Source organism: Talpa occidentalis, unplaced genomic scaffold (assembly GCF_014898055.3).
Source record: "Talpa occidentalis isolate TD23 unplaced genomic scaffold, MPIMG_talOcc4v2.1 talOcc4.5, whole genome shotgun sequence".
Taxonomy (NCBI): domain Eukaryota; kingdom Metazoa; phylum Chordata; class Mammalia; order Eulipotyphla; family Talpidae; genus Talpa; species Talpa occidentalis.
The window spans coordinates 98,835,950-98,852,845 of record NW_023604861.1 but is presented as its reverse complement, the minus strand read 5'-3'; the positions used below and the strand labels follow the sequence as shown (position 1 = coordinate 98,852,845).

The following is a 16,896-nucleotide window of genomic DNA, read 5'->3' as shown; positions in this document are numbered from 1 at the left end:
CAGTCTGCCTATTCTGTTCCCCACTCTGTCTCTGGTGAATCCTCTCACCCTCCCGCATCTCTGGCCTGTACACCCCATTTGTTTTATGCATAAATAAATCTTTTTAAAAAGAAGAAGGTTGAGAGGACTCATCAGAAGTAAGAGAGAAGCCTACCCTAAATCTTACTCAGGCCCAAATCACCCCAGTTCCTGTTTCCCTTAGGCTAGCCAACTGTGGGAGAGCTGCTGCAAGCCAGGATAAATCATCAGGAAATTCCCTGGATATTGTAATTAATCATCAACCCAGTAACGTGATTCCAGCTCTTAACAAGAGGACCTGCTGAGTCTTTGGAAACCTATGCACTAGCCTTCTCCAGACAACTCCTTCTGGACACAGTGACCTGTGCCTGAGGATCCCAAGCTGATGGGTGCCAAGCTCTGCTCCCAGGCTGGTAAGTGGGAGCCCTGGCCTTGGCCCCTGAACTGGTGGCAGAAGCAGAGGGAGGCTCTGTGTCATTGCTGGGGTAGATGTCCCAGGAAGCAGAAGGATGTTCAGTGCAAACACTGCTCAGAAATAGCTGCTTCTGCAGGTCAGGCTGCCCTAGTTAAAGAGCCCCTGCAGTGAGATGCCCTGTCCCTGTAAGAATCCAGCACAGGAAGTGGCTCAGGCCCTGCATCCCTGCAGTAAGGTGATGACCCATCAGCTCCTGTTGTGCAGAGAGAAGACTGCCTAGGGTGGGGAACAGGGGAGAGTTTAGAGGACCTGGTGAGACACAAGAGGGCCCAAGTCTGCCACGTTGAGTTGTAGGAACTTGGGCAAGTCACTTCTCCATAGGCCTCAGTTTCCTCAGCTGCAGGCCAGAGACAATGCAACCCAGCACACGGGCTGTCCCCTGCGCCGGGTGGGGGAGGGGGGTCAGGCAGAATAATTGCAGAAGCTCGTCCATGGGCGAGTCACTCTGCTTATCCAGCCTTTGGGTCCTGCCAGAAAATGGGGTTAGTACTAGGAACAGGCCACTCAGAGAGCCACACGGGACCTGTGCCCATCTCTGCCTCCTCCTCTGCTTCCTGATTTGTAAAATGGGAATGAAGAGGCATACCTTGGGGGCTGATGGGAGGATTGAGTGGGTGAAGGTTTAGCACCTTTGGCAAGGGGCGGTGAGGTAGTGAGTGAGCGTGCAGGGAGAAGGGTGCGCAAGTCCACTGGCCACTTGGTGGCACAGGACATGGTTCCTGAGGCAGGAATGTGGTGAGCGTTCTAGACTGTCAAATTCCTGCCTCTGCCCAGACCCCAGGATGCCAAGGCACGCATGCACCCACAACATTTCCGGGATCTTCCTCCCCCCACCCTGTACTGCCTGCAGTCCCCTGTGACCTCTTGTCCCTCCTCAGTACCCCTGCTCTCATGGAGCCAGTCCTGCCTGAGTCTCTGTCCAGGGCTGCTGTACAGGGTATGGGGTGCAAACTCCATACAGGATCCCTTCCCAAGGGAGAGCAAGCAGTGCCCAGTCAGAATGGGCTCCACTCTGCAGTTTACTGTCCAGGCCCAAGATGCTGAGCATAATGGGTCTCCTGTTCTCCCAACCCAGGGGCTGCCCTGGGTGAAACTGAGGCAAGTCCAGTTTGAATCCCAGCTCTGCCCCTGCTTGCTGCGGGCCCAGAACGCGCCGCTTGCCCACTGTCACATGGGGTCTCTTTTTGCCAGTGGTGGCAGGATGGGCCCTGCCGGTGTGTGGGGGACGATGTGCTGACAGCACCCTTGCCAAGTCCCCTCCAGGGCTTCTCTCCTATGCTTGTGTCAGGGATGGGCAGTGCCCAGCCAAGTGAGGGGAAGGGTTCCACCCTCCTGGGATGGTCTTGCTGCTTATACTGGGTAGCTCCAATCCCTACCCCTAGTGCCCCAGACCCAATGCCTGCCCAGGTGGGCAGTTGACTCCTCTTGTTATGGACCTTATTAAGACAAGTACCTGGTGATACCAGGCACTGGCTGGTCAGTCCTAGCATTTCATTGTGGATACGGAGGCCTATGCCTAGGTCAGCAGAGGAGCTGAGACTAGAATTGGGGTGTCGGATATGGCTGCCCTCCATGAGCCCCCTTGGATGCCAGTCAGCGGTGTCCATTCAGTGTCCGGGTCATGGATTCAGTTCCTGGTTGCCATTTCTCCCTCCTCAGGGCCTCCCGCTTGGTTGAGGTATAGCCTCTAGGAGCAGAGGGTCCTGGGCAGACCCTTCAGGAAAGGAAGGAGGAGGGATGGCAGTATGGGTGGGGGCATGGGTGAGGGTCAGCTGAGCTTGGATAGCAGGACTCTGCAAGGACATGTGCAAAGGCTCTCAGGCCAGGTAAGACCTTGTCCCTCATGTCTTGGTCAGGGAACCATGGGATGCTTACCTTTTTCTCGTGAGGTCAAGGATGGAGTCACTGTGACCCAGGGACTCAGGGGTGTCACTAGTGCCTGACCGGATTGAAATCCCCTCCTGGGCCTGCTGGAATCTTGCAGGCATGTGCATGGTCAGAGAAGGAGCCTGGGAGAAACTGAGAAGAGGCAGGAGGGAAGGAGCTGGGGTCTGGCTCAAATTCTGATTGATTCCCCCCTTTTTATATTCAACAGTCATCATCTCCTCCAACACAGGGAGAGCAGAAGGAGCAAGGAGAGGAGGCTAGAGATAAGGCCTGGGGAGCTGGATGAGAACAGTTCTGGGCTAGGAAGCTCCTCCAACTTCTCCCAGGTCTCAGGCCTTAGAGGAAGAGCTACCCAGTGAGGAACTTTCCCTTCCTGGCTGCCAAGTGGAGTCACAGCAGGAAGTTCCCTGAGTTCCAAGCCCACCTCAGTCCTTTGCTGGGGATTTCTTGATTCTGAGAGATCCTCTCCAACCCGTGTCCCCTAACCCACAGGGAGCTACTGGGCCCCTATCTCTCCCAGAATTGGGAAGTCAGACTCACTGGGACCATGGCCTTCACAAGTGACGTAGGTGCTCTGTGGAAAAATCGGAAAGTCAGACAAGCAAGGAGGAAAACACGGTGCCAATGCCGGGCCTATCTGCCAGGGCCCACCACAGTTGGCAGGTCTAGCCCCTTTCAGGTTGTTGTAGATACAGGTACATGTACCTGTATGTGTATATGTGTATATAACATATACGTGCACATTATATATATACATGTATGTGTGTGTGTAATAAATATGTTGAACACAACCAGGATGATGTTCTAGCCACTGTTCTACAACCAGCTGCTTTCTATTTAAGGGCAATAATAACCATCACCAGGTATTGAGAGTGGAGGTATCAATTCTCTTAATTTTTATACCATCCCTTCTGGAGGAGAACTGTGGCTTAGGGGCATTCATTGTGGAACTTCATACCTGAGCAGGCCAAGCAGGTTCCCCACCCTACTGTAAGCATATCTCTGGGGTCCTCAGGGGGTGAGGTGGGGAGCAGTGCCCCCCAGGGGTAAAGTGGAGGTGGCCCCAGAGTGCTGGGAGCTGGGTTCGAGGTGATCCCTTATTGATGCCCCCTATGCTCCCCACAGATCCCCAGGCACCCCGAGAGAGACTTCTTTTCCACACTGAGGCCAAGGGCGCACAAGTGCGTCTGGAGGCCGGGCAGAGCACTGCCCGCAGGCACGCCACCTTCCACGATGGCATAGTGTTCAGTGCTCGGCCGGTGCAGCCTTGCGAGCCGGTGGCGCTGCGCGTGCTGCATCATGAGTGCCGCTGGCGAGGGGGGCTCCGCGTGGGCTTCACTCGCCTGGACCCTGCGCGCCTGTGTTCGCCCAGCCTGCCACCCTTCCTGTGCCCAGACCTGGAGCAGCAGAGCCCGACATGGGCGGCCGTGCTGCCCGACCACTGCGTGCTCCCCGGGAACGTGGTCTGCTTCTGGGTGAACTCCCGGGGCTGGCTCTTCGTTAAGGTCAACTCCAACTCTCCGCTCCGCCTGCGAACGGATGTGGCCGTGGGCGACCCGCTCTGGGCTGTGATGGACCTGTACGGGACTACCAAGGCCATCGAATTACTGGGTAAGGCAATGAATGGGTGGCTCCTCTGGGGGCATTTGGAGCTGCGGCTAGAACCCTACATTCATTCATAGTCAGCTTTTCCATCAGCTCCTGCCCAGGATGGGGTTTGAAGATGGGCCCTGGGGACACCAGAACCACTCATAAAGAGGGCAGCCTTGTCCCTAAAAAATGATAAGACATATGTCCAGCACCCTAGACATCCGTTAAATAGCAGATCACCTGTCACAAAGGGCCAGACTTTGCAGTTTAGGTAATATTCACTGGAGACAGCAATAAGCCGAGGCTCAGAGGTGAGCGGGAAGACCACTGGTGGGGCAAAGTCCAGACATTCACTCAGTGACAGGGCAACAAGAGCCATCTAGCTGCCTGAAAGAGGAGGGATGTCAGGGGCTCACGTAGATAACGAGGCACCCACAAAAGCATTGGCACTGCCGTGCTGGTGATCAGTGACCTGCACAGGCAGCCCATTCGCCTCAAGCTCCTTTGTTTTTCAGCTATCTTGTCACCACTGCTGGAGCCTCACCTCTGGCGCACCTAATTTGGTAGGTTTGGGGTGGGGCTTAAACAACTGTTTTCTCTGCCTCTGCAGGGAATTTAAGGCCTTGGGCTTGAGGTCCTGGGTGAGGTTGAGGTCCTGCTCTCAGGTGGCAGCAGGGCAAAAAGGAGCTGTCTGAAGAAGATCAGGAAAAAGAATCTGCAGTTCTATAAATTCTCTGCTGGCTTAAACTGGGAAAAGGAATGGCCATGACAGGGCCTTAAGATTAGTGGGGAGCACCATCATTGTACCCCAGAAAAGAAAGGAGATGGATCTTGTCTGAGGGGGCTAAGGGGATGGGAGCACCCTGGTTTTGCTTTCCCTGGGCCTGAGTTTCCCTCTCTGCCTTAGATCCCACAGCCGGTGCCCTCCCCACAGCCACACCTAAGGTTTTCTGTGATGACTTTCTGCTAGAGCTTAAAGGTGAGTGGTTTCCCTGATGCCAGCACTGGGGAATCTGGGGGAGGCTGGGGACCCGGCAGTTCAGTCAGTTCTTTCCAAGTCTTATCAAGTTTCCACAGGCTTTAGGCCAAAAGATTTGGCTCTGCCTACAGGAAACCTAAAAGCCATTTAACAGCTCTGCCTTCCAGAACATCGGCTGACTTTACAATTACAAGAGCACGTTCATGTGCAGATAAGTTATTTTGCCCCTGCTTTAAAAAATGCAGTCCACATTCATAGTAAACGTTTTGCTCAATAGAAATAAAATAAACATTAAAGGATGAAGAAGGAAGTAAAAAGATTAAAAAAAAAAACACCCATCACCTGTTAAGTGGATTTCCTCCTGGTACTTTGTAGTCATATATGTATATGGGGAGTCCTTTGTGCTTTGTTTTCCTAAATTAGAATTTTATGGAACTCTGTATATGCCCAATTGTGGTTTTCTTCCTCATTTTTTCACTTGATTACATGGGGAGCATTTTCTCATGACATCATATTCTTCAGCGTACGACCGTATCGTCCTCTTCCCTGTGGTTACATCATGAATAGGTTGCCCACCTCTTTCCCTCATGTGCCTCTCGCCTGTATTGTCCCTTTTCACCACCACAGCAGGAGAGAAGTGTGTCATCTGCTACGAGCAGACTGCCAACACTTGCCTCGTCCCCTGCGGCCACTCACGCTTCTGCCACTGTTGTGCCTGGCAAGTCCTCAGGGACACAGCCACGTGTCCACTGTGTCGCTATGAGATCAAGGCCATGGCCCAGGCGCGGGGCCCTCCTGCTCCGGGGACTACAGAGAACCTTGCAGCCTGGCTGGCAGATTGGACCTAGTTCTGAGTCAGCCCCTGCGAAGAGAGGAGGTACTACCCCACTCTGGAGAAGAATGGGGAAGACCAGTCAGTCACAGGTGTAGCAGAAAGAAGACAGCAAGAGGATACTGGTTTTTCCTCCCTCCCCAACGATGAGGGGCCAGTGGGGCGAGGAAGAGCCCTCCTTTCTGCCTTCTCCAGAACTACATCTCCGTAGGGTGCCTGGTCGCAGAAAGTGGTTCTGCAGCGGGCCAGCTAACAGTGGATCCATGGTCAGCTCCAGGTTCATGAGTGCCCAGAGCTTGCCAAGGCTTTTGTCTGACTGCCTGGCACAGCTACCGTGGACTTTGCGAGATCTGGGACACAGAAATCCCAAGAGCCCATGTGTGTTGGTGAGAAGACCCTTTGCTCAGAAAGGGGATGACCTCTGTTTTATAGCTAAGGAAGTTGAGGTATCTGCCCCAGGGTATTGAGGAGCCTGGGCTGATGCAGGGAGGCTTCTGTGCACAATATTGAGAGACTTGTGTGGAAGCCGGGACACCTCTCACAAAGTCCTCTGCAACATGAATCTGCAGTTACTCACCCTGCCTGCCCGGGAGGGTGGTTGTACAGTCCCATTGAGATTGTGCATCAAAAGACGATTCAGTACATGAGAGAGCACTGTTGTCGTTGTGCTAATTTTCGTGCCAGTTTCTGAGATCAACATAAAGTGTGTCTTTTATGAATGATGTTGAAATGAGTTGAGTCAGTGGGAGTGTGTGGTGCTGTGGCCTGGCCAGGATCCTGTGGCATTTGGGGACCCTCCTTCCTGTCCTCACAGACATTCTGGGCATGCAGTGGGCTGGGTGGATTCGAGCTGTCAATTCTGTTCTGCTGAGCACATAAAGGGGAATAGTCATACACTCCCCACCCAGAAGTCACAACCAGGCTTCATTCTTGCCTCCCTTGATTTAGGGGGACCACCTGGAGACTCTGTCTCCTGATGAAAGGAAGGACTGGGAGCCCACCTCAGCAGGTGTTTGTTGAGGGGAATGGGGGCAAGCTGTTAGAGAAAGAGTGAGGAGCAAACAACAAGCCAGCGGGGGACACTCATAGTGAAGGTAGACCTTTCCAGATTCCACCCCATCTCTAAACCAGAGATCTCAGGCTCTAAGCATTACAACTCCCGACATAAGCCTTCCTGAAAGTGGGGGGGTGGGGTGTGGGGCTGCAAAGAACCAGAGGCAGAGCAGAATGGCCATGCTGCAGTTAAGGAAACTGAGTGTGTTTTGCTTTTCTGGCTTTGGCTTGCACCCTGATCTCCTCAGGCGGTGCTACCTGTGGGCCTCCCTTGTGCTCTCCTCCCTTTCTCACTCCCCTAGTAAATAAACCTTTTGAAAGTTTTTTCTGGTGTCTGATTTTGGGTCTTAAGATGCGGTCTGTGGGTGAGGACTCACAACCTGGGTCACCCCTTTTTTCCCACCCCAGTTGCTCTGTCACAAGTCATACCTGTGCTTTGCTGTTGCTCTCTGCTTCATGACTAGTGGGGAGGTGTCTTCTGGAGGAGAGGATGAAAAAGGAGGCTCCAACCTATGGTGCTCCTCCACAGTGTACTGCCCACACTGTAGTCTGCAGAGGGTTGGGATGTTGGCTTTGAGGACACCAGAGCAACTCTCATTCAAGTGGAATCCCCTCGCCACTACCCAGAGGGTGCTTTGCTGAGGTAACTTTGCTGAGAAACTGTTTCTCTATCTGTAAATGGGAAATGAGATTTTTTTGTTATGCCGGCAAGTTGTGAGGTTGAGGAGGACTCTTGTAACTTAGGGGAAGTGCTCAAACTCAGCAGCTACCTTCCCCTGGAAAAGGACTGGGGGTGGGGCACGCAGCCAAGAGAGGCCTGGGTGAGGTGTCAGGGGCATGGGTGTGTGAGCTCTGGCAGCTCACTGACTTTTAACAGGGGTCCCCAGACCACCCCAATATTTTGGAATGATTCCTATGGATCCTAAAACAAATTTTTCATCTTTAAAATGCCTTAAGACACCCAAGCAAGCTGATCTTAGAAATGATCTCTCACCAGAGGTTGGACTTCTGAAATAGTGGAACAAGACTTGTGCAACTCCGTTCCTCCACAATGGCCACAAATATTGGCAAAATTATCTCTGATAATTTATATAATAATAAATTTATAATTTACTGGCAAAATGATAACAATCAACTTTCCAGAACTCTGGAAACTAACCAAAGGCTACCAATAATCTGAAGAGAGTTTATCCAAGAGATATTACTCAACTTTGGAAAGAACACTGGGGTTTGTGGGGCTTGAATTTGGCCTAGTCCCCCCTCTTTGATCCATGCTCCATAGTAACCTTGAAAACCAGCAGCCTTGCAGCCACCAAAGGGGACAGACTAGCTCAGAGACTCCTCAGAGAGCTCTGTCACATCTGGAAAAATTTCATTTAGAGTGTTGTTATTCTTTAATTTGGACTCTCTTTGTGGGAAAACCCCTACCCTCAAGGGATTATCTAATTCTATTCAGGCCTCAATGGTAAACTCTTTATCCCCAAGCTGTAATTTTGACTAAAGGGGGGTGGGGGGCTGGGCAGCAAACAAGAGCCCAGCTAAAAGTTTTAAAGGAGCAGTTGAGAAATGAGATAATCATAGAGGACTTGGAAAAACTCTGAATGTGCATGGTCAGGAAAGACCTGAGAGGGCTCAAATGTCTCACTTCTGGCTGACCTTGCGGTCTTGTGCAAGAAGGAAGTGAAGGCTGAAACAATTATAAACTTTGTGAACATTAAAGACATACCTAAGCCTGCTGCACATAGCTCCTTGGCAAAGGGTGGAAGGTTTTCGAGCTCAAGGCGTTTAAAGAAATCTCTGTCCACTCATTACCTAACCATTAAGCTAACTGAGAGAGACATTGGTGACTGCACAAGGAATATAGACTTTATGGAATCATTCCAGGCAAATCATTAAACAAACACAAGGCAGCAACACAAGCCCTGGCGGTGGTGGTGGGGTGAGGGAGGGGTTTCCATAGCATCTATCTAAAAGACCCAGTTAAAAAAAAAAATTATGACACCGGTAAAGAAACAGGAGAGGATGGCCCAAGTGCAGGAAGAAATGAGTCACTAGAAACTGTCCTTGAGGCTGGCCAAATGTTGGACTTACTAGGTAGGCTTTAAATCACCTATTCTATAAATATGTTCAAAGTACTAAAGAAACCATGTATGTCATCAGTGTCTCACTAAATAGAGACTATCAGTAGAGAGAAATTATACAAATAACCAAAAAAAAAAAATTCTGGAGTTGAAAAGCACAAAACTCAAATAGAAGATTTGAGCTTCAAGAGGAAAAATTAATAAACTTGAAGATAAATTAATAGTGATTAACTTGAAGATTAACTGCTACTAAGATAGTAGGAGTACCTACTCTAGAAATCACTTCAGTGGATGGAATGGGAAATAAACTAATATGAACAAAATGAAGGGAGTGTATGACAGTGTGTGCAACGGTGCATAGAACTTGTGACAGAAGAAAACTTGGGAACATATCTTATACATCACCAGTAGGTAAATGGTTATATCAACCAAGGCTTGTTCTTGTGTGGAACACCACGCCATGGGTACAAGAAATAAAGTTATCACTGTATTTCTGACATGCAGAATGCAAAATATAATAAAACTTGTGTATGTAAAAAAATATAAAATATCCTGTGTGTGTGTGTGTGTGTGTTGGTGTTAGAGACACATCTCCATAAAGGGGAGCCATCATTTCCCCCACCCCCACTTATACACAGCTGCCTTGGATTACAAGTCCCAGCATGGTATGAAACAGATTTCTTGAGCAGGGGAGCTACTGGGACCTAGGGGCAGAGCAGAGCAGCATTTATAGAACAATAAAGGCAGGCGGGCCTGTCTCTCTCTGGCTTCTCTGACCCAACTTGCACCCTGGTACTGCTGGGAAGATGACTTTGAGGAGACACATGGAGAACAGACATGTAGGGACTTGGAAGAGATGTGGGTGAGAGACACATAGGGAGCTGTCCGTGGCAGAGATGATGGCAGCTGTGATGTTTATTTGTAATTTTGTGCCTCACCTTCCATCCCAGACCTGCCTAGCCCCTTTCTTGTGGTTCCCCATCAGAAGGTGCCTTACTCTGTGGCAAGCTTTTAGGCCTCAGTGATCCTGCTTTGGGCCAACCCTGTTAGGCCAGGTATTTGCCTATGAGGGGATGGGTAATTTGGGGGGTTTTATTAGTAAACTATTATTAGGAAGATCCTCTATGCACATGAATTTTACTAAAGATCTTTCATATTAAGAGTCAGCTTCCTTTGCCTTTGTGCACATGGGTGACCAAATCTCTTTCTGAGTGTACACCCCTTAATAATTTGGGATCCCTGGGTACTTCTTGGTTGCCTGCTGACTTTGGTAAATGCGTAATAGAAGCTGGGAGAATAACAGGTCACACGGGGAAAAAGACCAGGATACAGTAAATGTGATTGAGCAAATTTAAACTTAACTGAAATGTTTGAGCTTTTGTTTTACAATGAGAGTGGGTTTCTACATTGGCAAAAAAAGCCAAAAATATTTGATTTGGATAACAGTCTGATGGTTCCTCAGAAAGCGAAACATAGAGTTACCATATAACCCAGCAATTCCACTCCTAGGAATATACGCAAGAGAACTGAAAAAATCTCTATAAACACAAAAATCTATACATGAATGTTCATAGCAGAATTATTCATACTTGCCCCAAAGTGGAAAACAACCCAAACGTCCATTCACTGATGAATGGATAAACAAAATGTGGTATGTCCATATAATGAGGTGTTATTTTGCCATAAAAAAGCAATGAAGTACTGATTCATGCTACAACATGGATGAACTTTGAAAACATGTTAAGAGAAGAAAGTTAGTCATAAAAGAGCACATTCTGTGTGATTCCAGTCATATGAAATAACAGGAGCAGGGCCTCCCGTAGTGGCGCAGCAGTTGAGCACTGGGCTGTGAACCTGCCCGCAGCCTCTGCAGCACTGGATCGATCCCCTGCCGCCGGCGAGGGTCCCACATGGTACACAGACCTCTCCTGCCGCCCGCTGCTCCCCTCAGCAGTGTATTTGTCAGTCTGCCTGTTCTGTTCCCTGCTCTGGCTCTGGTAAATTCTCTCACCCTCCCGCACTTCTGACTGTACCCAGTGCTTGTATAAATAAATAAATATTTAAAAAAGAAAGAAAGAAAGAACAGGAGCAGGAAAATCTGTCGAGATAAGAAGTGTATTCGTGGGTGCCAGGAGCTGTGAGAGGGAGGAATGGAGAATGACAATTAAGGGGCATAGGGTGAGGAAAATGCTCTACAATTGATTGTGCTGATGGTTGCACAACTTTGTGAATATACCAAAGACTATTAAACTGCACGCTTTAAGGGAATGGACTTTATGGGATATATAGTATTTCTCAACTTGAAAGTTATGCAAAAGAACCCCATCCCAAAATAGACAAAGACATGCCAGTAGGAGCAAAACAGGAAGGCAACATTAGGCCTGGGAGCAGGGAATGTGGGTCTTGTGAGGAGGGGAAAATCAGCCTTCCACTTGGTGTGTAGGGCACACAAAAAGATAGAGCAGCGCAAGATGTGCTGGGGAGGGTGCGCGGGCTGAAATACAGGAGCCATGAAGGCGCCCAAATGGCAGGCTGGCCGTGGGGTGGCCACGGAAACCCTCACTGTCAAATTGGCCACCACCAGCTGACTTCTCCCCCACCCCAGCCCTGCATGTAAGACAGATTAGTAGAGGAACAAGCTTTTATTAAGTTTCAGTTTCCTAGAAGTCCAAGATTTATAGGTTGCAGTGATGAAAGTTCACTGCATCAAAGCCAACAGGACGCGTATAATGAATCATTGTCACTAGAATAACATACAGAGTAAAAGGAAAGTAAAAGTGCAACCAGAGATGGTCAGTGATTACTGTGAGCAGGAAGCCAGCCTGCACTAAGTCCGGGGATTGATCTGGGGTTTTCCTGAAGACTAGAGAAATTCCCTTGTGCAGGTGACTTTCACATAAGACTTCCTGTCACACTGAGTATATAGTTCCACAGCTCAGTCTGGGGAATAACAAGCCTTCCTCCTTCCCAGGGGCCAGGTACATTCACACACACACACACACACACACACACACACACACACACACACACACACAGAATTCAGCTGCTGTCTTCAGTGGGACCTCTACCATCATTATGGCTGAATAAAGCCCTCTATTCCCCCTGATTCCCACCCCCTGCTAGGCCCTGCATGCAGAGCCTGATGCCTCCTGACAAGCTGTTGAGGAAACTCCACTTGCAAGGAGTCTATAAGCAAAGGCTGGGGAAGGTGGTGGACTGTACAGTTCCTGAGCCTGATGACAGGGTGAAGAGAAGTACCCTCCAGGGACTTGTACTCCACATCAGTTCCACCTGCCAAATGTCCTGTTCCCCTCACTTCTTCCTTTGAAGGAGGAGGAGATGAGGTCCCCTCATGAGCCTGGACGTAGTGACTCTGATATTCTGATATCACCAGCCTATTCCCTGCGTATAGGTCTGCATGAAGTCAGTGGGCCACAGCAGATGGTAACATTCCCTTTTTATAGCAGTAATAGTGGGGCCCGGAGACTGTGTCTGACTTGCCCAGACCACTCAGTCATCATGATGTTGTCAGAAGCAGACCCAGAATCCCTGTATCCCAGTCAAGGAACTCTTCTGCCTCCTGCTGCATCATTTATGGTCAGAAATGGGTGGGGGTCACCTATTTGATGTCACCTATTCCCTCCTCCTGCCCCCAAAGTACCCAACAAAAAAGGAGTCAGTTCGGCCATCAACCGTGATTAGGTGGAAGGAGAGCTCTTTCCAGTCTCCCACCCAGATCCCAGCCATCTTGTGGGGTTCCCTCCAGGGCCCTGCCCCACACCCACTGCTGCTGTTGAATCTTGGTGGCTAAAGAGAGTATCAAATGCCAAATACATTTTCATACCTTGTCTGTTCCCTCAAAGTGTGTGTGGTCCTGGAGTTGACACACCCAAGGGCTTCTCCTAAAAGGAAGAACCTAAGTGTTAGAGTATAGAGAATAAAATGTTCCTTTCCTTCCTCCAATGGAGACTGAAAAGGACACTATCCTTTGCTAAAACAGGGAAATCATACCTTTGGGTGACTTGAGAGTGCAATCCTTTTTTAATACTTTCAAGGAAGAGGATCTTCGTGCTTAGAGCCCCACCCTGGATTAGTGTAGGGCCTAAACCTAATGACTGTTATCCTCATAGCACAGAAGAGGACCATGTGAAGATGGTGTTCAAACCCATTAGTAACAGAAGAAGGCAAATTAAAAGAGCAGGGAGGCAATCACACTCACAGACTAGCAGACACTGGCTGGACAATGCTATCTTTGTTGGGCTTGTGGGGCTATAGGAACTCTCAGGCATTGCTGGGGTGGGCAGGGGGTATAGACAGTGCCATTCTGGAGACCACTTGGTAGCCCTTAGTCAATGTAAGTATATCCATACCATAAGGTCCAGCAATTCTTCTCTTAGTAACTATTGCAAAGATATTTTCAATCAGGTCCAGAGAAGACATGTAAGGATGCTCACTGCAGCCAGGGCAGGCTCTGGGAGCACAACCTCGGCACAAGCACAAGGCCCTGGATTTGGCTGTGTCGGCTTGTGCTGCCATTTTGCATTTTGTTTTGCTCTGGGCCCTGCAAATTATGACGCTGGTGCTGACTATAGCATAATTGATGGCGGTTGGAAGTTGATAGCAAGCTGGGATCACACCCTGGAAGACTAATGGATAAAATGTGGTGGGGCAAACCAGGCAGTCCTTTAGAGCTGTCGCATACAGCAGGTTAGCTACACATAGAGCAACATAAATGGATCTTAAAAACATACTACTGCAGGCAAAAAATAAGAAGCAGCGTCAAATATTTAATGCAGCATTTTTTATATAAATTAAAAATCATGCACACAAAACACCTTGGCAAAAACAAATGCAAATGGATATACACTAAACACACTGGAGATGGGCCTCCCTGGTGGCGCAAGGGGTTATGCACTGCACTACGAAGCAAACCGCAGCCTCTGCAGCACGTTTCGATCCCCGGCCAGCCAGGGAGCAACCCACATGGCGAAGCAGACCTCTCCTGTCTCGCCCACTGCTCCCCTTAGCAGTGTATTTTGGTCAGTCTGCCTGTTCTGCTCCCCACTCTGTCTCTGGTGAATCCTCTCACCCCCTGCATCTCTGGCCTGTACCCCAGCTCTTGTATGCATAAATAAATAAATCTTTTTAAAAAAATAAAGTAAAAAAAATAAAAACACTGGAGAGAATGGAAATGAGAGCTGAACAAATATTTTAATAAAATGGGATATAGTCTTCATGGAACCCACAGTGGTAAATCTAGCACTACATTTCTTTTTTTAATATTTTTATTGAAGTTGTACTGGCTTCTAACAATATGTATGTTTCCTGCATACGGCATTATAATTCAATCCCTATGTACTGTACATTGTGCTCACCACCAGAGGTCTAGTTTCTGTCCATCCCCATACAGTTTACCCACTTCACCCACCAGCCCCACTGTTCCCCAATCTGTTCTCTGTATCTGTTTCTGTTTTGTTTTGTTCATTTCCTTTGTTTTTATTGTGAGGTTTTTTTTGTTTGTTTGCTTTGTTTCTTTATATTCTGCATGTGAGTAATATCATACATCCAACAAAGATGTTAATATCCAAAATACATAAAGAGCTCCTACAACTCAACCACAACAAGAACAAACGATATGATTTTAAAAATGGGCAGAGAGATTCTGCGGTGGCTGCTGCACAGACCGGATGATACTTGCTCTCAAGACTTGCGTTGCTTCCTCTCAGCGGTGGCAGACAGATCTGATATGGCTGAGATTGCAAAATGCAATTAGCCAAACAGAGGAAGACAGAAAAACACAAGAGAAAAATTCACTGTGTCCAAGGAAACCACTGAGCAAGAAAAGCAAGCAGGCGAAACTTGCTGGGGCCATGTGCTGAGGCCTGGGCCTTTTTACATCACTTCTAGCTTTTTAAGTTTACAAGATGCAAAGAGGTTGGGACAAGCTCAATACGACTCCGCTGTCCCTTTTCACGTCAGAGTCGAGAACTACTGACAAAGGAGGCCACGCCTACCTCTCCTATCTGTCTGCCTGGCTGGCAGGAAAGAAAAAGAACTTCCAGGTCAGTAAAGAAGTGCAAGGGGTTAAGGCACTATCTGCAGCCGCTGCAGCATGAGTTCGATCCCCAGACAGGGAGCTACTCACATGGCACAGCAGACCTCTCCTGACTTGCCCGCTCCTCCCCTTAGCAGTGTATTTCAGTCAATCTGCCTTTTCTGTTCCCCACTCTGTCTCTGGTGAATCCTCTCACCTCCCACACCTCTGGCCTGTACCCCAGTGCTTGTATGCATAAATAAATAAATCTTTAAAAAAAGAACAACAACAACAAAGAAGCTGGGATGACACGGAAACCTAGAGTAAAAACCAAGTTGATCCAAGGCTGCAAGGCTATAAAATGAAATTAATCAGAGTCCCATTTTTGTTGTTGTTGTTCAAACAATTCTAATTATTGGAATGCACCTTATTTTAGCTATGCAAATGAAGTTTTTAAACCTGAGGGGCGGAGGGGGGAATGGGCAGAGAAATAGAATAGACACTTCTCCAGACAAGAAGTAGAGGTGGTTAACAGGCACATAAAATGATGTTCACCATCACTGTTACTCAGGAAGTGCAAAGCAATAGGTTTCTTATATCTGTTATTAAATATAACCCTTATTTATAACCCAAAACTAATCAATGTGTTTTACAATGTAGGTTTATTACAGGAATGCCACTGGCTAATATGTTATAATAGTTTAAATGTTTGTTATAGCTTGTAATGTTTATATCCCACTCATGACATCACTGACTTGGATATAGTTGATCCAACAAATATAAAGACTGGGTACTATCTCCAGGAATAAGTAAAGTATTACTTCCTTGCAGATGTTCATGCAAATTTAAAAGATAAATCCTTCGTCCTAAAACAGTGCTAACACATTTCCAAGGATAGTGCCAAAGGTGGAGGACAGGTCACTGTCTGTGGGTTCTCATCCATGTGCTAACAATTGCAAGGCCACTCAGGCTCAGGGTGGAACTACAACAAGGTTTATTTAACAGGAAATTGGGGAAACAAAAGTGTTTCTAAGGCCACAGGAGATGGCAGGCAGGGGCCAGGGAGGCTTGGCCTGGAGGCTCTGGTGTACCCTCTTGCCCTCCTTGCAGTCTGTAACTGCGAGGTTGCCCGGGACTGGGAGGCCACTGGGAGACTGTCCTCTGTACTGACCCCTACTGGTGAGTCACCCCCTTTCTCCTGTTGACCCAGAGGCTATTGAGAAGGTGCATCAATAAAGAACATCTTTTGGCCTCCCCTGGTGGCACAGCCGGTTGAGTGCAGCACTGTGAAGCTGTCCGCAGCCTCTGCAGTGCTGGATCGATCCCCGCTGGCCAGCGAGGGTCCCACGTGGCACGGCAGACCTCTCCTGTCTCGCTCGCTGCTCCCCTCAGCAGTGTATTTCAGTCAGTCTGCCTGTTCTGTTCCCCCTCTGTCTCTGGTGAATCCTCTCACCCTCCCGCATATCTGGTCTGTACCCCGGTTCTTGTATAAATAAATAAATAAATAAATAAATAAATAAATAAATAAATGAACGATTGAATGAATAAATAAATAGGTAAATAAATAAATATTTTAGGGCCTCCCCGGTGGCTCAGCGGTTGAGCGCTGGGTTGCGAAGCTGCGCGCGACCTCTGCGGCGCCGGTTCGATCCCCGGCTGCTCCCCGGCCACCGGAGGAGGGTCCCACATGGCGTGCAGACCTCTCCTGCCGCCCGCTGCTCCCCTCAGCAGTGTGCTTCGGTCCTTCTGCCTGCTCTGCTCTCCGCTCTGGCTCTGGTGGATTCTCTCGCCCTCCCGCGCTTCTGACTGTGCCTAGTGCATGTATAGGCAAAACAAGCAAACAAACCAGCAAACAAATAAATAAAGCATGCCTCTATAAAAAAAAAATAAATAAATAAATAAATAAATAAATAAATAAATATTTTAAAACTAAAGAGGTAATGGGGA

At 48.5% G+C, this 16,896-nt stretch overlaps 1 protein-coding gene across 1 annotated transcript; it reads left to right on the top strand.

Annotated features, from left to right (window-relative positions):
• Nucleotides 1-289: 289 nt before the first annotated feature.
• NEURL3 (neuralized E3 ubiquitin protein ligase 3) lies at nt 290-5,983 on the top strand. The gene is made up of 4 exons (XM_037526868.1): nt 290-431; nt 3,506-3,991; nt 4,878-4,949; nt 5,517-5,983. Exons 1-4 carry the CDS (start codon nt 404-406, stop codon nt 5,795-5,797), a joined length of 867 nt encoding a protein of 288 aa, XP_037382765.1. The 5' UTR covers nt 290-403; the 3' UTR covers nt 5,798-5,983.
• The last annotated feature ends 10,913 nt before the right edge of the window (nt 5,984-16,896 follow it).